The sequence below is a fragment of the Lynx canadensis genome, chromosome D2, assembly GCF_007474595.2.
Source record: "Lynx canadensis isolate LIC74 chromosome D2, mLynCan4.pri.v2, whole genome shotgun sequence".
NCBI classification, from domain to species: Eukaryota; Metazoa; Chordata; class Mammalia; order Carnivora; family Felidae; genus Lynx; species Lynx canadensis.
Genome location: NC_044313.2, coordinates 57,217,318 through 57,245,144, shown reverse-complemented (window position 1 = coordinate 57,245,144; position 27,827 = coordinate 57,217,318). Strand labels below are relative to the sequence as shown.

At 40.4% G+C, this 27,827-nt stretch overlaps 1 protein-coding gene across 1 annotated transcript; it reads left to right on the top strand.

The window, feature by feature from the left end:
- The first annotated feature begins 964 nt into the window (after window positions 1–964).
- SUPV3L1 (Suv3 like RNA helicase) lies at window positions 965–27,605 on the top strand. The gene is given in 19 exon segments (XM_030334231.1): window positions 965–1,013; window positions 1,016–1,267; window positions 8,098–8,175; window positions 9,006–9,059; window positions 9,062–9,093; window positions 9,490–9,509; window positions 10,395–10,508; window positions 11,672–11,855; window positions 13,934–14,045; window positions 16,374–16,451; window positions 17,823–17,914; window positions 19,248–19,428; window positions 19,972–20,065; window positions 20,987–21,206; window positions 22,447–22,527; window positions 23,145–23,321; window positions 26,092–26,240; window positions 26,874–27,052; window positions 27,055–27,605. Coding segments are annotated over 19 exon segments (2,370 nt in total). The 5' UTR covers window positions 965–991; the 3' UTR covers window positions 27,306–27,605.
- The last annotated feature ends 222 nt before the right edge of the window (window positions 27,606–27,827 follow it).

The following is a 27,827-nucleotide window of genomic DNA, read 5'->3' as shown; positions in this document are numbered from 1 at the left end:
TATACACACACACACACACACACACACACACACACATACGTGTATGTGATCAGCATATACATCAGTATGTATATATCCTGGGAATGAAAGGCACATTAATAAATTGTTACTGGTATCCTATTTAACGCAGGAGTATTACATATCACATGACACGTCCCTTCAAGTTGCAAGATCTTAATGTTTCAGGTATGAGAGAGATGTGGAAAATATAGCAGCATATTTTGAATTCACATGTTGCAAACTCCTATGACACAGTATTCAACCTATACAAATGAAACGAAACTCTGGGGGTACTGAGGACATATTTTAGTGCTATGCGGTTGTGACATCTCAGCTGCCTGGACGACGTACACAAACTGCTCATACTAAAAAACGAGTACTTACACAAGTGTCACACAGGGGTTTACCTAAGAACTTGCAGAAAAAAATTCCTTAGCAACACTCCTGAAGGCCAGATCAGGTTATGCCCTCTCACGTTATTCTAACAGAAAACCAAAGTTAATAATCCAAGAAACTTGAGAAATGATCTTTAGTGCTCCAGTCAGCAAGTCACGCTGGTGCCCACAGCAGAAGTACCCCCCAACCAGCCTGGTCAACACTGCGCCCAGCGGTGTCCACGCGATTCTGAACTCGCGCGCTCTTACAAGGCCAGCCTGAGTCACGTGACATAGCTCTCAGGCCCCTCCCCTCATCTGTGACATCATCAATGGTGCCTGATTACTTTCTTTTCTTTAGAGAAGCCGGCCCAATCAATAATGAAAAAGAGAAGAATATAAGAACCTCATCTTTTCCGGTTTTTATTTCTAAGCGTTTCCTCTTCTTTATGAGCAATCGCACGACACTACCTTCTCCTTATTGATCGGGCGTTATCCTGGGCAGTTCCCCTGCGCGGTCTGGGTCTTTCTGGACTGTAGGCACTGGCGGGTCGCGTCATTGTCCACCGCCAAGTCCCGGGCTGCTCCGCCGGCCTCCTTTAGGGCGTGCGGCCTCGATGTCCTTCTCCCGGTGTGCCCTGTGTGGGCTCGGCTCCCGGCGGGGCGCCGGGCTGGCCACCGGGCAGCCGTCTGCTCTGCCCTTCGCGCCCACGTCGAACCCCTTCCTGGGGCTTTGGGGCGCGTGTCTGCCGTTGCCTCCTCCTCCTCCTCCTCTGCCTCAGGAGGCTCCAAAGCCCCGAACACGTCCTTGTTCGTGCCGCTGACTGTGAAACCCCAGGGCCCCAGCGCGGATGGCGACGTCGGGGCCGAGCTAACCCGCCCTCTGGACAAGAGTGAGTGCGGGAGCCAGCGAGGGCGGCGGGGGTGGTCTGCAGGCCCACGCGTGGCCGCGAGGAAGCCGCATCCCCTTTCCCTGGAGAACCCGGGTCCCCTCAAGCGTTGTCATCGTGCCTGTCAGTGTCTGCCTACCGCGCTGGTTTGTGAGCCCCTCCAAGCTTGGGGCTGCGTCTTAGTGATCCTTTTATATGTCGCCTCAGAAGTGGTCTTTTTCCTTTTACTGCTCTCTGAATCGTTTCAACCCTCTTCCGATGGGACGATTCGCCTTTCTTACGTCGTTCGGTGGACGACCGCTTTTTCTGGCATCCTTTTTTGTTCCTTCGCCCCTGCCCAGAACTGATACCCCTGAGAAGGGGCAAGGGAGGTGTCAGTGAAAAGCCAGAGGAGGATCGCTTTAAGGAGTCTTTATAATTTACTGGCACTTAACACTCCAGAAACTTACAGTGTCGCGGGGAGAAAGGATGTATGGATAACCAAACGTAATACAAGTTAGAACATGATAAGGGTGTCCTCGCCTAAGGTGGTCTGTATCCTGATCATCCAGGACTCCAGAGAGAAAGGAGTCCGCTTAGCATCAGTAAGTGGCAGTGTGTTTTGTTCCCCAAACTAACTTGGATGGGTTTGACAGGGAGGCATGCGGATGGTTTCAAAAAGATTTTCAGATTATAAGGTTGTACGTCTTTAGTTTCTGAACGATTAAGGAGGCAGGGAATTTCCTCAGACCAAATGAAGCTCTGGGAGGCCGAGGGAATTGTATAGCTGCACAGGGCACTCGCTCTCCAGAAGCTATTTTCAGGCAGTTCCCTTCAACAAGCAACATTGGTCACTCCTATTGTAATTTTTGTTGTTGTTAATTTTCTTTTTAATTTTTTAAAAAATTTACATCCAAATTAGCATATAGTGCAACAATGATTTCAGGAGTAGATTCCTTACCCATTTAGCCCATCCCCCCTCCCACAACTCTTCCAGTAACCTTAAGTTTGTTCTCCATATTTATGAGTCTCTTCTGTTTTGTCCCTCTCCCTGTTTTTATAGTTTTTGTTTCCCTTCCCTTATATTCATCTGTTTTGTTTCTTAAAGTCCTCATATGAGTGAAGTCATATGATTTTTGTCTTTCTCTGACTAATTTCACTTAGCATAATATCCTCCAGTTCCATCCACGTAGTTGCAAATGGCAAGATTTCATTCTTTTGATTGCCGAGTACTACTCCGTTGTGTGTATATATATGTGTGTAAATATATATACCACATCTTCTTTTTTTTTTTTTTAATTTTTTTTCCCAACGTTTATTTATTTTTAAGACAGAGAGAGACAGAGCATGAACGGGGGAGGGGCAGAGAGAGAGGGGAGACACAGAATCGGAAACAGGCTCCAGGCTCTGAGCCATCAGCCCAGAGCCTGACGCGGGGCTCGAACTCCCGGACCGCGAGATCGTGACCTGGCTGAAGTCGGACGCTTAACCGACTGCGCCACCCAGGCGCCCCTACCACATCTTCTTTATCCATTCATCCATCGATGGACAGTTGGGCTCTTTCCATACTTTGGCTATTGTTGATAACGCTGCTGTAAACATGGGGATGCATGTGTCCCTTTGAAACAGCACACATGTGTCCCTTGGACGAATGCCTAGTAGTGCAATTGCTGGGTCGTAGGGTAGTTCTATTTTTAGTTTTTTGAGGAACCTCCATACTGTTTTCCAGAGTGGTGGCACCAGCTTGCATTCCCACCAACAATGCAAAAGAGATCCTCTACTCCTATTGTAATTTAAAAATGTAGACTACAACATACTATAGGCCAAAGCTTGTTTGGGGGGCAGAAGTACAAATACTTAAAAAAATTTTTTTAATGTTTATTTATTTTTGAGAGAGACAGAGTGTGAGTGGGGGAGGGGCAGAGAGAGAGGGAGACACAGAATCCGAAGCAGGCTCCAGGCTCTGAACTGTCAGCACAGAGCCTGACTTGGCGCTCGAACTCATGAGCCATGAGATCGTGACCTGAGCCAAAGTCCGATGCTCAACCAACTGAGCCACCCAGGCACCCCAAGAAGTATCATACTTTTACTGAAAAATGTGTTGGAACTCATGGCTATTCCTTTTTTTTTTTTTTAAGTTTATTTATTTATTTTGAGAAAGGAAGAGAGAGCACGAGCAGGGGAGGGACAGAGGGAGAGAGAATCCAAGCAGGTCTGCGCTGTCAGTGCAGAGCCCGTAGCAGTCAGTCCCACCACTGTGAGATCATGATCTGAGCCGAAATCAAGAGTCTGGACGCTTAACCTCCTGAGCTACCCAGGTGCCCTAGTATATGCTATTCTTAACCAGTTCTTCGAAGACAGTGTTAGGCTGGCTATTTCACTTAACATGGGAGTGGGAGGTCTTTATTTGGGGTACTTTTAATAATGTAATAATACTATTAAATAATAATTTTAATAATATAATTATTGGTATTAATACTATTTATTTATCTTAAGGTTGTGGTAAAAAATACATAACAAAACTTAACCATCTTAATTTTTGGGTGTACAGGTCAGTAGTGGTTAAGTATATTCGCATTGTTGTGAAACAGATCTCCAGAACTTTTTATCTTGCAAAACTGAAAACCTAAACCCATTAAACAAGTTTCCTCGTTTATTTTATGTATTTTTTTCAAAATTTTATTTAAATTCTAGTTTGTTAACATATCGTGCAATGTTGATTTCAGGAGTAGAATTCAGTGATTCATCATTTATAACACCCAATGCTCATCATAACAAGTGCCTTCCTTAGTACCTATCTCCATCTAGCCTGTCCCCCACCCACATCTCTTCATCAACCCTCAGTTCTCTAAGAGTCTCTCATAGTTTGTTTCCTTCTCTCCTTTTACCCCCATCCCACATATTCATCTGTTTTGTTCTTAAATACCACATATTAGCAAAATCATATGGTATTTGTGTTTCTCTGACTTACTCTGTTTAACATAACACACTGCAGCTCCCGCCACATCATTGCAAATGGCAAGATTTCATTCCTTTTGATGGCTGAGTATTATTCCATTGTGTGTGTGTGTGTGTGTGTGTGTTACGTATGCATGCGTGCGCATATATACGCACACACCATATCTTTATCCACTCATCAGTCAATGGACATTTGGGCTTTCCATAGCTTGGCTATTGTTGATAATGCTGCTGTAAACTTCAAGGTGCATGATTCCCTTCGAATCTGTGTTTTTGTATCTTTTGGGTAAATACCTAGCAGTGCAGTTGCTGGATGGTAGGGTAGTTCTACCTTTAACTTTTTGAGGAACCTCCACACTGTTTTCCAGAGTGGCTGCACCAGTTTGCATTCCCACCAACAGTGTAAGAGGATTCCCCTTTCTCCTCATTATCTCCAGCACCTGTTGTTTCTTGTATATAATTTTAGCTCTTCTGACAGGTGTGAGGTGGTATCTCATCGTGGTTTTGACTTGTATTTCCCTGATGATGAATCATGTTGAGCATCTTTCATATTTCTGTTAGCCATCCATCTGACTGTCTTTGCAAAATTGTCTATTCATGTTTTCTGCCCATTTTTTAACTAGATTGTTTGTTTTTTGGGTGTTGAGTTTGCTAAGTTTTTTGTAGATTTGGATTCTAACCCTTTATTTGATATGTCATTTGCAAACATCTTCTTCCGTTTTAGTTTTGTTGATCATTTCTGTCACTGTGCAGAAGCTTTTTATGTTGATGAAGTCCCAGTAGTTCATTTTTGCTTTTGCCTCTGGTGACATAGAAAAAGTTGCTGCGGTCAGGGTCAAAGAGGTTGCTGCCTGTGTTCCTTAGGATTTGGATGGTTTCCTGTCTTACATTTAGGTCTTTCATTCATTTTGAATTTATATTTGTGTATGGTGTAAGAAAGTGGAGGAACTTCCATTCCTCTGCACGTTGCTGTCCGGTTTGCTCAGCACCATTTGTTGAAGAGACTTGTCTTTTTTCCATCGGATGTTCTTTCCTGCTTTGTCAAAGATTAATTGACCATGTAGTTGTGGGTCCATTTCTGGGTTTTCTGTCTGTTCCCATTGATCTGAGTGTCTGTTTTTGTGTCAGTTACTATACTATCTTGATGATTACAGCTTTGTAATATAGCTTGAAGTCCGGGATTGTGATGCTTCCAGCTTTGCTTTGCTTTTTCAAGATTGCTTTGGCTATTTCAGATCTTTTGTAGTTCCATACAAATTTTAGAATTGTCATTCTGGCACTGTGAAAAATGCTGTTGGTATTTGGATAGGGATTGCATTAAAAGTGTAGGTTGCTGGGGCGCCCGGGTAGCTCAGTTGGTTAAGCGTCCGACTTCGGCTCAGGTCATGATCTCGCGGTCCGTGAGTTCAAGCCCCGCGTCGGGCTCTGTGCTGACAGCTCAGAGCCTGGAGCCTGTTTCAGATTCTGTGTCTCCCTCTTTCTCTGACTCTCCCCCGTTCATGCTCTCTCTCTCTGTCTCAAAATAAATAAACGTTAAAAAAAAATTAAAAAAAAAAGTGTAGGTTGCTTTGGGTAGTATGGACATCTGAACGATATTTGTTCTTCCAATCCATGAATGTGGAATGTTTTTCCACTTCTTCGTGTCTTCCTCAATTTCTTTCATAAGCTTTCTATAGTTTTCAGTGTACAGATCTTTTACCTCTTCGGTTTAGATTTTATTCCTCGGTACCTTAATGGTTTTTGGTGCAATTATAAATGGAATGAATTCCCTGATTTCTCTTTCTGCTGCTTCATTATTGTGGTAAAGAAAGCAACAGATTTCTGTATGTTGATTTATATCCTGTGACTTTACTGAATTTGTGTATCAGTTCTAGTAATTTTTGGCAGGGTCTTTTGGGTTTTCTACATAGTTGTCTGTGAATAGTGAAAGTTTGACTTCTTCCTTACCAGTTGAGATGGCTTTTATTTTTTGTTGTTGTTGTTTGTTGTCTGATTGCTGAGGCTAATACTTCCAGTCCGTGTTAAATAACAATGATGAGAGTGGACATTCCTGTCTTGCTCCTGACTTTAGAGGAAAGCTTAGTTTTTGCCCGTTGAGGATGTTATTAGCTGTGGGTCTTTTGTATATGGCTTTTTTGATGTTGAAATATGTTCCCTTCTATCCCTAGTTTGTTGAGGGTTTTTATCAAAATGGATGCTGTATTTGTCAAATGCTTTTCCTGTATCTATTGAGAGGATCATATATATATATATATATATATTTTTAATGTTTATTTATTTTTGAGATAGTGCCAGCAGGGGGAGGGACAGAGAGAGAGGGACAGAAGATCCAAAGTGGACTCTGCTGACAGCAGTGAGTCTGATGCGGGGCTTGAACTCATGAACTGTGAGATCATGACCTGACTGAGCCAAAGTGGGGACACTCAACTGACTGAGCCACCCAAGCACCCCAAGGATCATATGGTTCTTATCGTTTCTTTTATTAATGTGGTGTATCACATTGATTGATTTGTGAATATTGACCCATCCCTGGAGCTCAAGAATAAATCCCACTTGATTGTGGCGAATAATTCCTTTAATGGCCTGTTGAATTCGATTTGCTGGCCTCTTGTGTGAGATTTTTTGCATTCATGTTCATCAGGGATAACGGCCTGCAATTCTCCTTTTTCGTGAGATCTTTGTCTGGTTTTGGAATCAAGGTAATGCTGGTCTCATAGAATGAGTTGGAAGTTTTCCTTCCATTTCTATTTTTTTGGATGGCCTTTCTGTGTTTTGTGGGCAAAGACTGTATTCTCCATTTTTGCCTGCCTTTCCAGCAATATAGCATGTGTGCCTGGATCAGTAGAATGTTTATCTCTGTGGAATAATGCAGTGATATTAACATGTACAGTGTTAATACAATTTCAGCTTGATTAAATATTTCACTTATGACATTATTGGTTTATAGTGGCCTGTTTCCTCAGCAGACATCTAACTCAGCTTCCCCTGAGTGATTCTCTTCCCCACAGTGATTCTCTGCTGTCACCCTTGAAATAGTTTTCTAAGCCTTGTTTGAATACTTCCAGTGACAAGGAGCTGGCACTTTTTTGAGGCAGCTTCCTTCACTCTTCTCATTGTTAGAAGTTCTTGTATAAGTTCCACTGAAATCTGCATCCCTTACTTCCCACTGGCTTTAATTATGCCATCTAGAACAAAATAAGTGTAGTCTGTTCTTTTCTTTTTTTTTTTAATTTTTTTTAACATTTATTTATTTTTGAGAGAGAGAGAGAGACAGAGCATGAGCGGGGGAAGGGCAGAGAGAGAGGAGACACAGAATCCGAAGCGGGCTCCAGGCTCTGAGCTGTCAGCACAGAGCCCGACGCGGGGCCTCGAACTCACGGACTGCGGATCATGACCTGAGCCGAAGTCGGCCGCTCAACCGTCTGAGCCACCCAGGCGCCCCAGTCTGTTCTTCTTAAAACCATCATCTTCCAACTAAAGATCATCCTCACCTCTTTAGTCATTTACATAAAACATGATCATCTGGTCCTTGCGGTACTGGTTGTCTGTCTAGATACTTTTGGCCGCTCACTATTAGATGTTTAGAATGCGTTGTAAGTAAATGAAACAGAATACAGTTATCTAAAAGTGGCCTGATGGAGGCTAGGGACCATGTCTAATCCTGTGGTGCGTTGCTTATTCTTCTGCAGTAAACAGGAATATTCTGTTGTTTGACTATAATTTTTCTGGACAGCCCATTGCCTATTAAACCATAAAGAGCTCGTGGTCAACTAAAACCTTTAATTGCTTACAGCACTCAGTAGACCGCTGGCTTGAGTATTAGGATTTCAAGTATCTTTTGCTCTGTGGGCCTTTCTCCATCTGGAAAACCAATGTTAAGCAAATCTTTCTTTCAGATGAAGTAAAGAAGATCTTAGACAAGTTTTACAAGAGGAAAGAAATTCAGAAACTGGGTGCTGATTATGGACTCGATGGTAAGGCTACTAGCATTTCTATTAGAGATATTATTTTATTACTTCTTAGATTACATCTTTGTCAGTATTGTGTGAGACCTAGTGTGCCCTGGAAATCAGTGCATGGGTTGTAGTCTGGAGGATTTCCCTGACCTTTGCTTCTGTCTTGGCAGGAGTTGGGCAAGATGCATCAGCTGTGCTGGGACACACAGCAAGGGAGCTGTGTGTTTAGCTTTCCTTCCTGTTGTGCTAGGATTTCACTTTTGGTCGATGATAGTAAACCAGCTGTAGACCCCTGGCCCTACCTCAAAAAAAAAGTCACTTTGAATTTTTTTTTAATGTTTATTTATTTTGAGAGATGAGAGAAAGATTCAGAGCACAAGCAGGGGAGGAACAGAGAGAGAGGGAGACGCCGAATCTGAAGCAGGCTCTAAACACTGAGCTGTCAGCACAGAGCCCGACACGGGGCTTGAACCCAAGAACTGTGAGATCATGACCTGAGCCGAAGTCGGACAGCTAACCGACTGAGCCACCCAGGTGCCCCCCACCAAAATCACTTTGATGAGTTAGGTGTGTTGCGTGTATATACACTTTATACGTTTATTACTTATCTTGAGAGCGTGCACATGAGCAGGAGAGGGACAGAGAGAGAGAGGGAGAGAAAGAGAGAATCCAGCAGGCTCTGTGCTGCCAGCACGGAGCCCAGTGTGGGGCTCAGATGGTGAGATCATGACCTGAGCTGAAATTCAGAGTCCAACAGTTAACAGGTGCCCCTGTATATGTACACTCATAAATAAGAAATGAAATGAAGACTAAGTCTTTACCTATTTTTGGTTTTGTATTTCCTGCAGCTCGTCTCTTCCATCAAGCATTCATAAGCTTTAGAAATTATATCATGCAATCTCATCCCTGGATGTGGACATTCACATTATTTTGAATGTATTTGCTCAGTGCAGGCAAGTGTTTAGAGACTTTTAAAAATCTCTTTAAAAATGTGTTGAACATACTTTGTATTTCTTCCCATACTCATGTTTATTCTCTGGTCAGAGCTTATTAACATCCTGTAAATAATTCCATGCTTTCATAGGAGGCCTTTGAGGTCGTTTTGCTTTAAATTTTTTTTTTTTAGGTTTATTTATTTTTGGGAGAGAGAGAGTGAGAGACAGCATGAGTGGGGGAAGGGCAGAGAGAGAGGGAGACACAGAATCTGAAGCGGGCTCCAGGCTCTGAGCTGTCAGACAGAGCCTGACATAGAGCTTGAACCCACGAAATGCAAGATCATGACCTGAGCTGAAGTCGGACACTTAACAGACTGAGCCACCCAGGCGTTCAGAGGTCATTTGCTTTTATAGTGGGTCCCTGAACTGGTTATTAAATCAACAATATATCTTAAGCTTGAGAAAGGCAGGGGCTTTGACCTTCTACTCTCCACTCTGTGTTGTGTACAGGCCGCAGTGAAGTGAACTCTCACAGAAGACAGAATTAATACATGGTGGATTCCATTGTTTCTGCCACTGACTTTTTTCTCCACATATCAGGACAGAGTTTCTTGATGTAAAAGAAAAAAATATAAGAACGTTATTGTTGTGTTCCCATCGGCAGTTTGGCTTTGGTTATGGTTTTTAAATGTAAAGTGTTTGCACGTTCATTTCTGTTCAGTAACCATAGGTCTTCTTTCTAATGTATATGTCCAGGTTGTTTATTTTTTTTATTTTTATTTTTTTTTAATTTTTTTTTTATCCGTTTATTTATTTTTGAGACAGAGAGAGACAGAGCATGAACGGGGGAGGGTCAGAGAGAGGGAGACACAGAATCTGAAACAGGCTCCAGGCTCTGAGCTGTCAGCACAGAGCCCGACGCGGGGCTTGAACTCACGGACCCGCGAGATCATGACCTGAGCTGAAGTCGGCTCGCTTAAACAACCTGAGCCACCCAGGCGCCCCCAGGTTGTTTATTTTTAATTTAACTTTCACCCAAGTTGATCTTTACCTATTTATATTGGAGGAGTAGAGCATGGTGGTTGACAGCCAATTTGTTGTTTCTGTAGAAAGTGTAAGCAAAATTAGGAAGAAAACATAAGACAAAGCAGGATCTCAGAAAAGGAATTCCTCGCTCCAGAGTTTTTTTTTATCCTGGGGGCAGTGTCCCCTGAAGTGGCTCACTAAGAGGAAAAGTTTCACTGAGTTTGGTTATGGATAACTTGTAGACTGTATGTGTTAATGTAGTGTTTTATTTTTCAGCTCATGTGATGATTTATTTCCATTTTTCTTGAGACATGCGAAACAGATATTTCCTGTGTTGGAATGTAAGGACGATCTACGTAAGATCAGTGACTTAAGAATACCACCTAACTGGTTAGTTTCTTTATTTGTGGATTTGAGATTTTCAGTTTCTGATCTTGGGAGATTAGTGATCATTATATATTATTATATATGTCATTATAATATTTTTTGTTGTATGCTGGACGAGAAATCATAAGGAGGCTAGGAGTTGTTTTCCCTAGAAAAACAGGCAATTAATTCTGGTATCTCCCCTTGATTCTGATCAAGTTAGGTTGTAGGTTTTATTAGGACAAATCTAGAGTAGCCCTTAGTTTAGGGTGTTGGCCTTACAACTCAAGTGTGGACTTTCCAGTGTGAGCTCTCACCATTTCCACACTGTGGCTGGAACTCCAACATCTAGCACTTTGCCACCCCTTTGAGACTATCTGCCCAAACCCTTTGTGGTTTGGTGGGCCCTGCCCATGTTCAGCCCGGCCCTTGGTCAAGGATCCACAGGGTAGCCTCACATAGACTTCAAGGCATCCTCTCCACTGAACCCTTTCTTCTTTTCCACAGTTTGCTTTCAAATTCCACCTGCTTTAGCATCTCTGAATTTTCTCGCTACTGCTCAGCTCGTTGGGACTGTCATACTTTGCTTGGGTTCCACCTCCTTGTGCCCTCCTGGGGTGCAGTACGGCACAGCTCAAGTGTTCCTTTGTTTCAGGGCTTGTAGTCCTACACTGTCTGCTGTTTATGTCCCTAAGCAGCTGCTGCATATTACTGTCCAGTTTTGTACTTGTTTATGGTGGGAGGGCAGGTCCTGTACCATTCATCATGGCCAGAAGCAGAAGACTCAATTATTATATATATATGTTGAAATTCAGAAGGCTAGGCATATTTACTTACAGGTTCATGTGTTTAGAGCTGTGGAAATGATGTGAACATGTCTATGGAGCAGGATGGGGTTTAAACTTATTTGAAGTAACTTCTGAAGAAAAGGGACAAGTACAACAGCAAAAATATCCAAGAATTAATTTGCATTTAGATTTTTCTGTCCTCTAGTTAGTAAATGCCAGTCTTAGAAAATAGTCATTATTTTACTGTGGATCTGAAAGTTGTCGTTTAATTTTAGTTTCCAAAGATGCTCTCTTGTGAATATTAACAAGATGTTTCATTGGAATAGTTTTCAGTTGATACCTTTGCCAAGGTAGATTTTGAGGTTAATGGGATTAAGCTGTTACCTTCTTATGTTTTAGGTACCCAGAAGCCAGAGCCATACAGCGGAAGATAATATTCCATTCAGGCCCCACAAACAGTGGAAAGACTTATCATGCAATCCAGAAGTACTTGTCAGCAAAATCTGGAGTGTATTGTGGGCCTTTAAAATTATTGGCACATGAGATCTTCGAAAGAGTAATGCTGCTGTCAGTATATTACCAAGTATTTGCTTTTTTTTCTTGTTAATTTCTTGAAAATTGCTAATTTTCTTGTTAAGGAGGACTGGGCAGGGTGAAGGTGGGAGTTGGGAAAGGGCATATGTAGTAATTTGCCATTAATAAAAGTTGTCATAGTTCATTGTACTTTGTAAGATGTACCACTATTTGGGGCGCCTGGGTGGCGCAGTCGGTTAAGCGTCCGACTTCAGCCAGGTCACGATCTCGCGGTTCTGGGAGTTCGAGCCCCGCGTCAGGCTCTGGGCTGATGGCTCAGAGCCTGGAGCCTGTTTCCGATTCTGTGTCTCCCTCTTTCTCTGCCCCTCCCCGTTCATGCTCTGTCTCTCTCTGTCCCAAGAATAAATAAAACGTTGGAAAAGAAAAAAAAAAAAATTAAAAAAAAAAAAAAAAGATGTACCACTATTTTATGTACAATTGAGAAAGAAAAAGATGCTGTCAACTGACTCTGACTTGCCATCAGTTGTTAAAATATATTCTGATTTCAGAGATAGTAAAATGTGAAAAAATGTGTATTAGAATGAATGAAACACAATTATCACAGAATATTTCACAAATACAGAGAAGTGCAGAGAATTACACACAAATAACCTGAACCCACTCCCCAACTCCCATCAGATTCTAACATTTTGCCATACTTGCTCTATTTAGTTTTTTAAGAAATAAAATACTGATATAGTTGAAACTCCCTCTGAAGTCCTCCTTTGCTTCCTCAGAGTTAACCTAACTCTGATACGATATTTAATTTACCTTTTTTTAGATCAGACTATGATGCTATCAAAAAGAAGTAATGATAAACCTGAAAAGGACCGAATGCCCTGTAGTCTGAGGCATCGTTTCACTAAATGGGCCACATTTTGGTTCACTGTTTTATTATAACTTTATAATGTAAGATGAACCAGTTTGGGTAGATAACTTGTATTCTGTTTTTTTGTTCAGAATAATTTGTGTAATTTGCATACATAATGCCTCCTTATCCATAAATATTTAAGAAAATATTTCCTCAGAACAATGACTTTGTTTTGCATAACCACGTGGCATTATCTACAGCAGGGTATTTAATATTGATAGAATACTATTACTTAATCTACATTCCATATTCACATTTTGCCAGTTGTCAGTAATACCACCCCCATTCTCTTCCAACCCCCCAGTATTCTGTCCAGGGTGCCAGCACTGTATTTTGTTCTCCTGTCTCTAGTTTCCATTAATCTAGGACGTTCCTAGGATCCTTCTTCATCTTTCATAACCTTTACGTTTTGGACGACTAATGGTCATCTGTGGTAAACTGTCATTCAGTTTGGACATGTCAGATGTTTCCTTGTGATTAGTTTTAGGTCACTAGGGAGATGGGCTGTCCCAGATTGCCTAGACTTTCCCAGATTTAGCACCAAAAGCACTTCGTCCTGAGGAACGCCTTAATTTCTGGGCAAACTATTATACGATAGTATTAATGTTGCTCCTTGTTAAGGAATTGTATTAGGAGATCTTTCTGTTTTTTTTTTTTTTTTTTTTAAATAATTCTTTTAATGTTTATTTATTTAGAGAGCGCAGAGGAGGGGCAGAGAAAGAGAGGGATAGAATCCCAAGTAGGCTCTGTGCTCGCAGTGCAGAGCGGGACACTGGGTTCCATCTCATGAACTGAGATTATGACTTGAGCTGAAATTAAGAGTTGGATGCTAAAAAAAAAAAGGAGTTGGGTGTTTACCCAACTGAGCCACCCAGGCACCCCAGGAGGTCTTTCCATTCTTAAATATTACTTATGATATTCTTCCTGAATCCAGAAACAATTCACATTTGTTTTATTTTAATAAACTGCTACAGTGCAGAAATATACAAAGTTAAGTGAAACTGCTACACTGTCTCATGTTTTTGATACCTGAGAATTTAGCTAATTAGAGGTGTTTCCAAGTTGACATACTTTGTGTAAGAGTGGCTTTCATAAAATTTTTTTAAAGGTTTGGGAATAAATTTGATGGTAATGGTGAGACTATTAAACAACCCAAACTTCTTTTTGCTATTATTTTAAAGACGGCAATAACTCCAGATATCTTTTTGTCACCTTAGGGCGTGCCGTGTGACTTGGTAACAGGTGAAGAGCGTGTGACGGTGGAGCCAGACGGGAAACAGGCTGCCCATGTTGCTTGTACAGTTGAGATGTGCAGTGTTACAACTCCTTGTATGTACATGCCATTTAAGAACCTTTACGGTTTAGTAACTTTTTATTTTAAAATATAGTTAAACATATGAAATGTGTTTTTATTGTGACAAAAATTTTAAATTGAGACGAATAGGACAACAGATACCCAGTGCTCACCAGTGCTCACTAATAAATGTCAGACTCTTGTGGTGTTTGCTTGTGAATGTTCCTCTCCCCTTTTCTCTTAAAGGAACTAAAATGTTAACAAGTATAATTGGTTCCTTTTTACCACTCCCCAGTTAGTTCCTTTTTTGATCCAACTGCTGTCAAGTGTTTGGTGTATATCTTTCCTGTCTTTTTTTACATCACCGATACATGTTACCTATCGATACTATGGATTGTATGATTCAGAACAGTCAGGTGATTATCATACTGTATTATTGTTCCACAACTTGCTTGGTACTCTATGCAGCATGTTTTTAGAACTAGTCTTGTTATATGTATATTATATGTTTATCTTATGTGTATAATATGTATCATAAATATATATATCGCGTTTATTCATTTAAACTTATAACGAAAATTCCATCTTACAACTAAAATTGTTAATTCCCCTACTAAAGAATATTTAGGTTGTTTAAGGTTTTTCATTATTATATATTGCACTGCAATGAACTTCTATTTAGTTTTGAAAATATTTTGTTTAATTTATTTTTAAATGTTTATTTTGAAGGGGGGAGGTGTGTGTTAGCAGGGGAGGGGCAGAGAGAGGAGAATCCCAAGCAGGCTCTGTGCTGTCAGTGCAGAGCCTGACATGGGGCTCAAACTCACAAACTGTGAGCTCAAGACCTGAGCTGAAACCAAGAGTGGCCGCTTAACCGACTGAGCCACCCATGCGCCCCTGAAGATATTTTAAATAAAAATTAACTTTCCTTACCAGTAAGCAGTCATATCTTTGTTATAGAAAATATAAACATAAATGCAAAGAGAAGGAAAAAAACCCATAACCTCCCAGTCCTACTCATCCAGAATCAACAAGTGTTAACGCTGTGGTGTGTATTTTCCAGATTTCTTCTATGTTTATGTTTGTATTGTGTATGCATATACTTATGTGTGCATTGTGAGTGTGTATATTAAATAGGAATTACACATTATGTACTCTAGTTAGCTTTTTCATTTTAATAATCGTAACTTTCTGAGTAGTTTTTTTACAAATGAATTTATTATAAAAGTAACACATTGTAGACATTCTGATAGCACAGGAGTTCATAAATCAAAATTCCCTCTTCTGTCTCTTCTTTCTAATCTTGTTTGTATGTACCCAATTGGAATAAGTAATTTTTAATCTGATGGTTTTTCAGTATAAAACGTCCTCTCTTTTGTTTCCTAAATGTTATTATGGTGTATAATTTTTTTTAATGTGCTCTTCTCAACTCCTTGGTATTTGAGGAAGAAGATTAAAATATAATTGATATGACACAAGGAGAATAAAATAATATGGTTGAAAACATTTTGGCAAGGGCATCTGTGTGGCTCAGTCGGTTAAGCGTCTGACTTTGGCTCAGGTCATGATCTCATGGTTTGTGAGTTCGAGCCCCTCATTTGGGTCTCTGCTGTCAGCACAGAGCCCACTTTGGATCCTCTGTCCCCCTCACTGCGCCTCCCCCCTGCTCGCCTCACTTGCTCTCTCTCTCATAAAAAATGAACATTAAAAAAATAAAATCTTTTTGGCGTTAGAAAATAAAACGAGGGCACTAATTTTTGCCTTAGTGATGAGGTCTTAAAACCCCTAAGAATGAGCATAGCTAGAGCTCAGGAAATTACACTTTCTATCCCATTTTCTGCTCCTGACACCTGTCTGGGTTCATGTGATAGAGAAGCTTCATTTACAGTAGGACTGTCTGCTCCTTATTCCTGGAAGCCTAGATGCTTACTTCTTTTACTACCCTGTGGATATGTTAGTTCTTATTAAGTAGATTCTCTAGGCTCCCTCTGAGATTGCAAAAAATAGGACAAATGACCTACTAGATGTTGTATCGCCTGGGTTAGAATTTTATGTTTTTAGATCTTAAACTTGATCACTCTACATGCTGTATAAGCTTGGGCCAGTGACTTAAACTTCTCTGGCCTCAGTCTATTCTTCTATAAAACGGCTAGAATGATGATACTTATGGCATAGATTTGTTGTAAGGATTAAATGAGTTAAAATTGTAAAGCACTTAGAACAAGCCTGCCAGAAAAGAAGTGCTTCGTGAGCAAGTGATAGTGGTGATTATGGTGGTGATGAAAGCTTGAGTTTGGGTGCTATAATTTGTTTATAGTATTATTTAAGTATATTGCATTGCTCATGACGAATTTTTATTTTAGATGAAGTGGCTGTGATTGATGAAATTCAAATGATTAAAGATCCAGCAGAGGATGGGCCTGGGACCAGAGCGCTTCTAGGTTGGTGGTCTTAATGCTAACACCCGTGCTTTGTGACCTCTGCACGGAGTTGCATTTCTCTGCTTGACATTGCCAGATAGAGTTCTTAAGATCCTCTCTTCTTGACACAAATCAAACAAAATGTCAGCCTAGTGTGAGTTCTTAGTTCCTAAATATTATTTTAAAAATGGGAGGTCCAGTTTCTTACTATAAAGTTAGCATATCGGTTAATTAAAGTTAAAATGTTCAAATCTCGCCACCTTTACACAACCATCTTAACATTTTGGTGTTTCATGCGGTCTTTTTCCTCGTGCATATGGTGTTTTGTGAATATATTAGTTTGTATCTTGTGTTTTTTTCTGTTCTCTTGTTTCATGGATTTTTGTCACACCACATATTAATAGTGCACATTCTCCATTGAAGAGCTATACTATTTTTTTTCCACAGAGTTGAACATTTGTTCCTATTATTGATAGTGCTACAGTAAAAATTTCTGTGGCCATAGCTTTTTATTTATTTTATTATTTCTTTAGGATAGGCTCCTGGAATTGGAGTTCTTGAGGTCCATGGACATGAATGAATAGTTCTACTGCTCGATATTGGAGTGAATTTTTGATCATTGTGTTATAGGGCAGGTGGTTTGCAAACTTAAAAACAAATAGCTGAACTCTCTCTTCAAACAAATCATATAACCTTAAAGCCTATAATTTAAAATGAGAGTGGATCTGCTCAGTGGTAAGGAGCTTGGAGTTTCTTTACCCTCCGGTCCCCAGCCTCCGAGGTACCTCAGTCATTCCATTGGAGCCTATTTGAAAAACACAAGTATAAGATTCAGTACTAACCATCAGAATGCCAGGTTCTGGTCCTTTGCTGGCTTACCTCTGTAGTGGACTCAAAACCATAGCCAAAGCAGTTTAAAAGCACTGAGATTGGTGTGCCTGAGTGGCTCAGTTGGTTAGGCATCTGACTCTTCGTTTTGGCTCAAGTCATGATCTTACAGTTTCATGAGTTCAAGTCCCGCATTGGTTCGGTGCTGGCAGCATGGAGCCTGCTTGAGATCCTCTCTCTCTCTCTCTCTCTCTCCTCTCTCTCTCCCTCCTTCTCTGCTCCCTTCTGCTGCACCGTCTGTGTCTCTCTCAAAATAGTAAAATAAAATAAAATAAAATATAAATAAAATAAAAAAACACTGAGATTTATAGAGATAATCTTTGCCCGCTAGAAGGTTGTGGTGAGGTTTGAATCAAAGAGATAATTATCAAAGAGATAATATCGATGAAAACACTTGGTAAAGTTATAGAGCAATCGGTAAGGAAACTTCAAGTATTTTTGTTATATAAAGTGTGAAATATTTAATTTCGTATCTTAAAAAACTATTGATTTTACATTTAACAGGACTCTGTGCTGAAGAAGTCCATTTGTGTGGAGAATCTGCTGCCATTGACCTGGTTACTGAGCTCATGTACACGACGGGAGAGGAAGTGGAGGTAGATCACATGCTTTGTTCTCAAGGTGGCATAGCAAATAGCCTGGAGTACCCAGCAGTGGCTTCAGGGGTCCCAGATAGCAGCAAAGTCAGAACTTAACTAAAAAGAAAGTGTCATTTCCTCACAGTTGGCTAGATCATACGTGTTTGGTTGAACCTCATGATCTGGAATTCCGGCAGAATGACCATCATACCCCAAGCCTTCCAAAAGTACAAAGAGACTCGTAATCTTCTCCTGACAACGCCTTATGGAGTGTAGCAGTTCTCTTTAGAATTAAATAAGTCAGGAATGTTGGAAGTTTGAGGCTTAGCAAAAGCATATGGTTTTCAGAATTTTGGATGTCAGAGATTAGGGCCTTTTTTTTTTTTTTTTTTCAATATATGAAGTTTATTGTCAAATTGGTTTCCATACAACACCCAGTGCTCATCCCAAAAGGTGGAGATTAGGGCCTTTTGCTAGAGATAGTTTGTATCCCTTTCTCCAACATGGAGAGTAGAAAATAACTGGTTTCCTTTCAGTCCTAATTTTTGTGTTGTTTTTTTTTTTTTTTTTTACTATAGTTCTTTAATAAGATGAAGAAATACTTAAAAATTGGTTCATCAGTTTTGTGTTCAGCTTTCAGAGAGAGGGTGGGATGTAGTGGAAAAAATTCTGGGTTCTAGTCTTGGCTTTGCTGTTAACTAGCTTTGCGTTGTTAGGCAGATTGCAGAAGGCTAGAACCGAAGGAATCCTTATCAGACCTGATCTTTTATGTGGACTTTATTTTGCTTTTTCATAAAATTGAAATAATAGTTAGTAAACCCTGAACTTACCAAGTTGCCACAAAAATCGAATGTATATGAAAGTGCTTTGAAACTCTGCGACATGGGGGTGCCTGGGTGGCTCAGTTGGTTAAGCGTCTGACTCTTGACTTCAGCTCAGGTCATGATCTCACGGTTTGTGAGTTCGAGCTCTACGTCTCGGGCTGTGCACTGACAGCATGGAGCCTGCTTGGGATTCTCTCTCTCCCTTCCTCTCTCTGCCCCTCCCCGACTCGTGCTCCCTCTCTCTCTCTCTCAAAAATAAGTAAACTTTTAAATAAAGAACATTTAAAAAAAAATTTGGCATGCTGTATATACATTTTGTTAATTTAGAAAACACCAGTGAGAACTGATGGTAACATTTATAATATGAAAATAAATGTTTTTCTATATTGTAAAATACCATGTAAATGTAAAAACATTGGAACCTGTCAATTTTTAGCTGCTTTTGATTGCTCTGCCCATTTTTCACCTAATAGTGATAGGAAGTTGAGTTAGTTGTGTTATTTTACAATATCATGTCTTTATTGTAGGTTCGAAACTATAAGAGGCTTACCCCCATTTCTGTGCTGGATCATGCACTAGAATCATTAGACAACCTTCGGCCTGGGGATTGCATTGTCTGTTTTAGCAAGAATGATATTTATTCTGTGAGTCGACAGATTGAAATCCGGGGATTGGAATCAGCTGTTATATATGGCAGTCTCCCACCTGGTAATTATTGGCTTTCATCATGACAGGGACCTGAAGTCTCTTATTTTTGTCATTTATGTTGAGATGTGTATAGAAAACACAGTAAAAGGTACTGAATAAGGTTGTTTGATACATTAGTAATTTGTTATGTGTCAAATAAAATAAATATATTTCTCTAGTTCATCTTGGTGGGGATAGAAGTTTTTTAATTATAGCTCTTGCTGCTCTTGTTAGACTGTATTTTAAATGTTGAGTTGATGATTTTGTTACAGAAATGTCATTAAAATGAGCTTGGTACATCGTCTTAAAGGTGTAGTCCTGAAATCTCTTTATAAGTGTTCTCAGAAATGGGGCTAGTAGGGGATTGTGTTGCTCTATGTCAGGATATTTAAAGGAGTAGGAACGAAAGGTAAGTGGCTCTTTGAGGACATAAAGCAGTAAGTTTGAATCGGTAAGAGTTTTATTCAGAAGAATGGAGAATGAGAGATGAGGGTTCTAAGATCTACTTAGTGATATGGTAAAAGATTGAGAGCACTGAGCGAACGTAAACTGTTCTTGTTTTAGGGACCAAACTTGCTCAAGCAAAAAAGTTTAACGATCCTGATGATCCATGCAAAATCTTGGTTGCTACAGATGCAATTGGCATGGGACTTAATTTGTAAGTAATTTGTTTTTTAATAATCATGGGTATTCTGTGGGTTTTCTAATTGGAATTAGAATGACCAAACACTTAACGTTTAGGAGAATGGGTATTATAATACAGTCGTGAGGTTTATCTTGCTGACATCTCTTGAGGGAATAAAAAGAAAATATCACATCGCACTAGGGATTTTGAATGACACTGTCTCCCACTAACCTGTTATAGTATCTCACTTTATTTTCAGTTTCTCAGCAGGTGTATGAGTGCCCATTATGAATGTGGGGCTGGCCAGTATCTCTAGGAGTAACAGTGTTGTGTCTAAGTATTTTCTCTGAGGAGTCAAGGCAGTTACACCTTTTGGAATCCAAGAAGTATTCAAAGCTATTAATGGCAGCCAACTTCTTTATTTTAGAGAAAGAGAGGGAGCAAGAGCAGGGAAGAGGGGCAGAGGGAGAGACAGAGAATCTTAAGCAGGCTCCATGCACAGTATGGAAGCTAACATGGGGCTTGATCCCATGACCCTGGGATCATGACCTGAGCCGAAACCAACAGTCAGACGCTCAACAGACCGAGCCATCCAGGCTCCCCAATAGGAGCCAACTTTTAAAAACAGTCTGATAGCACTTTATATGGTTTACTGGTAAAAAAAAAAAAAAAAAAGTCATTTTCTATACCTTATTGAAGTATAATTTACACACTCCACAGTTCATTGTAATTGCACAGTTTAATGGTTTTTAGTAAATTTATACATTTGTTAAAAAGTACTATTTAATGGGAAGGAAAAGAATTACTGACAAACCTCTCTTATACTGTAAAGAGTGGACAAGATTGTAAGCAGGTCTAAACTAGAACTGGAGTGAACATTTCTGTAGTGACCCAAATGATGGGGAGTTTTCTATACAGCAGTCTGTATTGAGATTACTTTTATTTCTATTTCAGGAGCATAAGAAGAATTATTTTTTACTCCCTTATAAAACCCACTATCAATGAAAAGGGAGAGAAGGAAATAGAACCAATTACCACCTCTCAGGCCTTACAGATTGCTGGCAGAGCTGGCCGATTCAGTTCAAAATATAAAGAAGGAGAAGTGACAACAATGAATCGAGAAGATCTCAATTTACTAAAAGAAATTTTGAACAGGCCTGTGGATCCCATAAAGGTAAGGTGTAACGTGTTCATTACTTGTCTGCGAAGGACCCTTGCCTCAGACACCTGGAAACAGAAATAAGCAAAAGAAAGTTTTGTGCCATGAAAATCCTGTCAAGAAAGCCCTACTTTACTGCTTTGGAGAGCTCTAGGGACCCCTTCATTAGAGAATGGTGAGCAAATGGAAGATCCAGATTGAATGAGTTTAGTAAACCTGATTTTCCTTGAGTTCTTTCTGTACTCTAGCATTGGGTGGGGAGAGGGGCGTAGTTGCCTCAGGTGGGCACCCCGCTGTGACAGCCAGCTGAAAAATTGTGAGAAGCTTGAATGTAGAAGAAACTCTTGAGTGTGGGGCAAAAACAGTACTAAGCGGTATAACTTTGAGCCAGTTCGGACGAGGTTAACTTTTGGTTAGTGCGGTTAACGAGGCAGCAGCGTATGTATTTTAGTTATAAGTTTGTTAACTCATAATTTAAGTTGCCTAGAAAATTTACTTATAAATTAACGTGGCTCATCTCGTTTTTCAGTGACCCTAGTAAAAGGGGAATATAAATGAGTTGATGCAAGGGAAAATTCCTGGAGGAAAGCTGTGGTTGAAATCCTTTCTGTAGCTTTTGTTAAGAGTGCAGTTGCTAAGGACACACTCCCATTTCCCCTGTGTGCCTCATTTTTCGTGCCCATACTCTTCGTCCCTCCCGTGACTCGGGTCTGTCTTCTTTCCTCCTTTCCTCCTTTCATCCTTTGCTCTTTGTGTTTCCCATTCCTTTTCTCTTTCTCTTTTTGCTTATACCCGCCTTATTAATACTGGGATACAGTTGAAGAGAGACTGGCCTCCATGTAGACATTCTCTCATGTATTTATCTATGTTTGTCTGTCAGTTTTATTGCCTTGGTTAAAGCGATTGGGTTTTCCTTGTTCATTTTTGTTCAGTGAAGATAACGGAGACCCTGGAAAGCATTTTTGGTACTCTGTCAGATCATCAGAGGTTTGAGAAATACTAACTAAAATGTCAGCGAAAGGTTGATGAGCCACCTCAGTGGGTATAATTGGTCAGGGTCACTAAACCATCTCATCAGCTTTCTCAATTGGTGATAAATGGGAAAGTGACATTGCTTTTTTCTTTTTTACTCAAATGCTTGTCATTTAACTCATTTGGTGAGAGCTTAGCCTGAATATAGGACTTTATAAACAACTTAAGAAAAGTTGTCCTCTGAGAAGGAGAAACTTAAGAGTTGTTCTTTCTTTTACTAAAGGCAGCTGGTCTTCATCCAACTGCGGAACAGATTGAAATGTTTGCCTACCATCTCCCTGATACAACACTTTCTAATCTCATTGTAAGTAAAAACTTACTTTTAAATCTCTTCTAAAATATCTAAAATATCTTTTCAAAAAGGTTGATATTGCAGACAGTTACTAATTAACTTCGTGGGCATCAGTGGATAGTCTATTTTTTTTTTTTTTAAATTTTTTTTTTTTTAACGTTTATTTATTTTTGGGACAGAGAGAGACAGAGCATGAACAGGGGAGGGGCAGAGAGAGAGGGAGACACAGAATCGGAAACAGGCTCCAGGCTCTGAGCCATCAGCCCAGAGCCTGACGCGGGGCTTGAACTCACGGACCGCGAGATCGTGACCTGGCTGAAGTCGGACGCTTAACCGACTGCGCCACCCAGGCGCCCCTGGATAGTCTATTTTTGATATTGTTATTTATGAGGTTTATCTTGAAAGTGAAAACTTCCTCTCAAAATCTTCTGGAACTTTTGTCTTGAGGAATTTTCTGAGTATTTCAGGTTGGGAAAGCTATAGGGGAGGTCTTTTAGTCTGTGAGGACAGTGAATTAAACAGGCCTTTCTAGAAGACTGTTAAGGATTCAGAGATTGTCTTTTGTAGGCTTGAGTACTTTATTCATGGCCACTTAGGCAGTCGAATAATGTATCTTTTTTTCCCTCCAGGATATTTTTGTAGACTTTTCACAAGTTGATGGGCAATATTTTGTCTGCAATATGGATGATTTTAAATTTTCTGCAGAGTTGATCCAGCATATTCCATTAAGTCTACGAGTGAGGTATGTTTTCTGCACAGCTCCTATCAACAAGAAGCAGCCTTTTGTCTGCTCTTCGTTGTTACAGGTAAGCCTTTATCTTTATATTTTGAGTTGTTTCAAGTCAATGCATTTCCCTAAACAGTACTTTGTTATTCAAGGTAAAACAGTTGGAGAGTACTTTTCCATAGAAGATACTATATAAGAACTTATATATAAAGTGGCTCTTTTTTTCTTAAATGACAAATTCTTTTGAGGGAAGGGGGTCTGATGATATACGTCTTTTTTTTTTTGCCTTTTTATTTTTATTTTTATTTTAAGTAGGCGTCATGCCCAGTGTGGGGTGTGAACTCACAACCCTGAGATTAAGAGTCACATGCTCTACTGACTGAGCTACCCAGGTGCTCGCTAATACACTTCTTTCTTAGTAGCATTGGTTAATATTTTTGGAAGGGGAAGGGGAGTAGGGGTTAGTGGTGGTCATAGTATTCGGTTTTCCTGATTATAAGGCACTGAGCCAGGGATTGCTGTCTTGTATGAGTTTGGTGCCGGGCTTTTAGCCCCTTCTTATTCATTTGCATAGGGATACAAACCTCTGCCTTCTGAGGAGCATTTATGCACCCAAAAAAGGGGGGCAGGGAAGGGCAGTGGAAGCTGAACTTCCAGCCTCCTGCCATGTCCTCTCACCTTGCGGAGCCCTTGCCTCTCCCCTGTTGCCTCTTCCTGGAGTGCCCTCCCTGTCCCACTAAACCCAAGGGCCTCCTCTTGGAACCCTCCTCTGACTCTAGTCTTGCCCCTGTCTTCTATATAGAACTCAGCATTCTGCGTACTGGCTGTGTTCTCACCAAATCTGTTTCTAAATTTATGTTCGAAATTACTTTCAAATCGCACAAATAATACATAAATGCTTTCTCACTGCATGAAGTTAAAACATTATGGATAGGTTAAATTGGGCTACCACCCCCAATCTCAGTCTTTTGACAGAGCTACAGTTAACAGTTTGTGTCATTGCAGACCTTTTCCGTTGCATTTGCTTACATATGTGTACATATGGAAATTCTAGTTTTGTGGGTGTGTTTTCCCATAAATATTATAATGAATTATTCTGCAACTTGCCTTTTTCTTTTCCCTTTAATATGTCTTAGAGGTATTGCACACCCAGGTATTTACTTAGGAAATATGTTTCTTAGAGCTGGCATTTATGAGAGAGTTAGTTAGCATAAGGTTGACATTTCTGGAATAAAGTCTGAAATGCTATAAAGTGACCTGGGTGGGGGCACCTGGGTGGCTCAGTCAGTTAAGTGTCCGACTTTGGCTCAGGCCATGATCTCGCGGTTTGTGAATTTGAGCCCCGCGTCGGGCTCTGTGCTGACAGCTAGAGCCTGGAGTCTGCTTTGGATTCTGTGTGTCCCCCTCTCTTTGCCTTTCCCATGCTCGTGTTCTGTCTCTCCCTGTCTCTTGATAATAAATAAATGTTAAAAAAAGATTAAAAAAAAAAAAAAGTGACCTGGATGGAGCTCGGGTCCATGGTCCTGACTCTGTTTTACCACCCTTCAAACAGCTGTTCTAATGAAGCAGAAGCATTTTACTAAGGGGTAAGAAGTCTGGAATGGTAGAGGCCGGCAGTCGCTTATGTGTTCTGATACTGTTAGCATATGAAAGGTAGAGATTTTTCCTTTTTTTCTTGATCACCATTATGACTGACCTTTAAAAGACCTCCATCCCATTGATGGCCTCTGGTGCCCCGCAGGATAGTTGTTTGGAAATGGTGTTCCAGGGAGCTCCTTTAGGGCCAGCTGTTGGACGGAGGTATCTGAATGGATAAGTATCTCTCCCTTCCCCTTTTTGGACAGCTCCATACTTGGCTCTTTTACGTATTGGATTTTTACTAGTTTGTGGCCAGAAATATTAAAGTTTGGCTTGTCCTGCTCAGCAGGTTAGCTTGGTCACATTTCCATCCTTCATGGCTATTCTGTTTGGCATGTGTTAGCAGAATGCATGACTGAATTTAATAAAATCATAACATTATTTAACCACAATTGTTCTAAAACTGCCTCGCCTCTCTGAAGTATGGACCTTACTTAGGTTAGACATTTAGAGATAATTTTCCCTAATCAGGACATGAACGATTTGAAATCAGCTTATTCTTGAAGCTAAACTTTTGCTCTACAGGTCTCACATGGTTGTATTTCTGTCTCCTATAGTACATTGTGATGCATAATAATGCCTGGCATTTGTGGGGGTTGGGGGCAGCCTGGTTTTCCGAGCACATTCTCCCAACAGTGTCCTGTGGTTCAAGAGGGAGGTATGGTGGTCTCATGGTGTTGATGAGGTCGCTGAAGCACAGAGTGATGGCTTGGCCAGAGCCACACAGCTAGTGAAGAGGTGCAGAGTCTGTTTACCAGCTTGATCGACTCATGCCCAACCTTGCTCCAAGCCACCTCAGAGTTTCTTTATGATAAGGAAGGATATTGACAAGATACAGCTTATATTTGCAGTTACAGGACCATTCCATAAAGGGGTAGAAATGAGAGACTTCAAAAATATCTGTCCAAAACTTGTAACATTAAATGTTCATTAAAGTTAACAGAGTTAGGCTCTGTTAGTTTTTGTACGACTTCTGATGTACATATTATTGCCCTGGCTTTGAAAATGAAGGAAAGCACCCCCCCCCCTACTTTTTTCTTCAAGGTATCTTTATGAAGTATTAAATATTCTTAAAAGTATGGAAAAGTATAAAGAAGGAAAAACCAGCCTGTTGAAACACAACTGCAGTTAATGTTTTGTTGCTTTCTGTTTCTGATTGCAGATATAAGTGCATTTTGATTCTTTCACCAAACTCTTTTCTTCTCTTTCAGTTTGCCAGGCAGTATAGCAGGAATGAGCCACTGACCTTCTCGTGGTTACGCCGATATATTAAATGGCCATTACTTCCACCTAAGAATATTAAAGACCTCATGGATTTAGAAGCTGTCCATGATGTCTTGGATCTTTACCTTTGGCTAAGGTATCACATTTTTCCTTTAGCTACTCTCATTTTTCTGAGTAATAGGGAAAATCAAAGGTTTTATGAATGGTCTTTTGCTCTCTCAAGTAACAGGCACATTTTTACAGGGTGCTGTCTGTTATGTTTATTGTCCATTATGGCAGTCGAGCCTTGTTCATACCCATTCTAAAAATGACTAAGGACTTCTTATGATTCCAGTTCAGATAGGTAGGTGAGGAAGTGTACTAGATTCTTGCTACACAGATGGTGGTCCCCGGACCAAAAGCATTGGTATTACCTAGGAGCTTGTTAGAACTAGAGAATATCAGGCCCACCCCAAACTTAAACTACATTTTAACAAGCTCCCCAGGTGATTCATTTGTATATTAACATTTGAAAGGTGCTGCTTTACATCAGTGATTCTCAAAGGAGGGGCCTGTCCCCCTTAAAATATGATTCACTTAAGATATGAGTGATGACCTACCCTCATAATGACAGTATTCCTCAGGTGTGTTGGGGCTGAGCAGAGGCACTGGACAGAGTCTGCAAAAACAGAACATTTGGGGGCCAGTGTCCAGATGTAGTTACATCATTGAGATAAGCCCAATGATTCTGATAAAGGCTGTTGCTATATAACATAATATTCTTTCCTAGCTACCGGTTTATAGATATGTTTCCAGATGCCAGCCTCATTCGAGATCTCCAGAAAGAACTAGATGGCATTATCCAAGATGGTGTACACAACATCACCAAACTGATTAAAATTTCAGAGTCACATAAGCTGTTGAACTTGGAGAGCTTGTCGACAGAGAACCGGTCCCGATTGTCAGGAACTTTAAAAGCCAAGCTAGAAGGGTGCGCGGCACCAAAACTGTAGGGAGTAAAGCTGCTGAGCCACCTGTCCCCAATGGAGGAGAGAAATCCCTAGCTTCCAGACTGGTGCAGCAAGGACTCCTCACTGCAGACATGCTGAAACAGCTAGAAAAGGAGTGGCTGACACAACGAACTGATGGCAAAGAAAGAACAGAGCCTGGGACTTACTCAAAAGGGACAAGAAGAAAGAAGAAGGAACCTGATTCAGATTAGTTTTATTTTATTTTTATTTTTGCCAATAAAAATCTATTTTAAAATCCTTTTTTCCTCATATGTATTTACTGCCTGCTACGGTATGTGGCTATTACGGGGTTTTTGTTTGTTTGTTTGTTTGGTTTTTGTTTTGTTTTTTGCTTGGGAAAATTAGCTCTTAAAGATAACTGCTGTTTGTTTCAACATTTAAAAACTACGGAATGTCTTAGGGATTTTATTTAAAGCTTTATATAGTGGCCATTTGTAGTATAGCACTAAGACAATGCACTATAAGGAACTGTGAATGAGAATAAAATCAGTTTGGTGAAATGTTTTGACCAGTTTCCTACACCATTGCTGAAGATGTCATGATTGAAGTTTTTTGACACACGTTGCTGGTACCCATGTACTAGAGGCTGTTCTTGGTGCTGGATATAGGCAGAAAGCAAGACAGATAATGTTTCTGCCATCATAGAGGTTGTATTTTGATATGGAACAAACAGGAGTAAGTTGACAAATGATGTCAGCTCTGTAAGGGCAAAG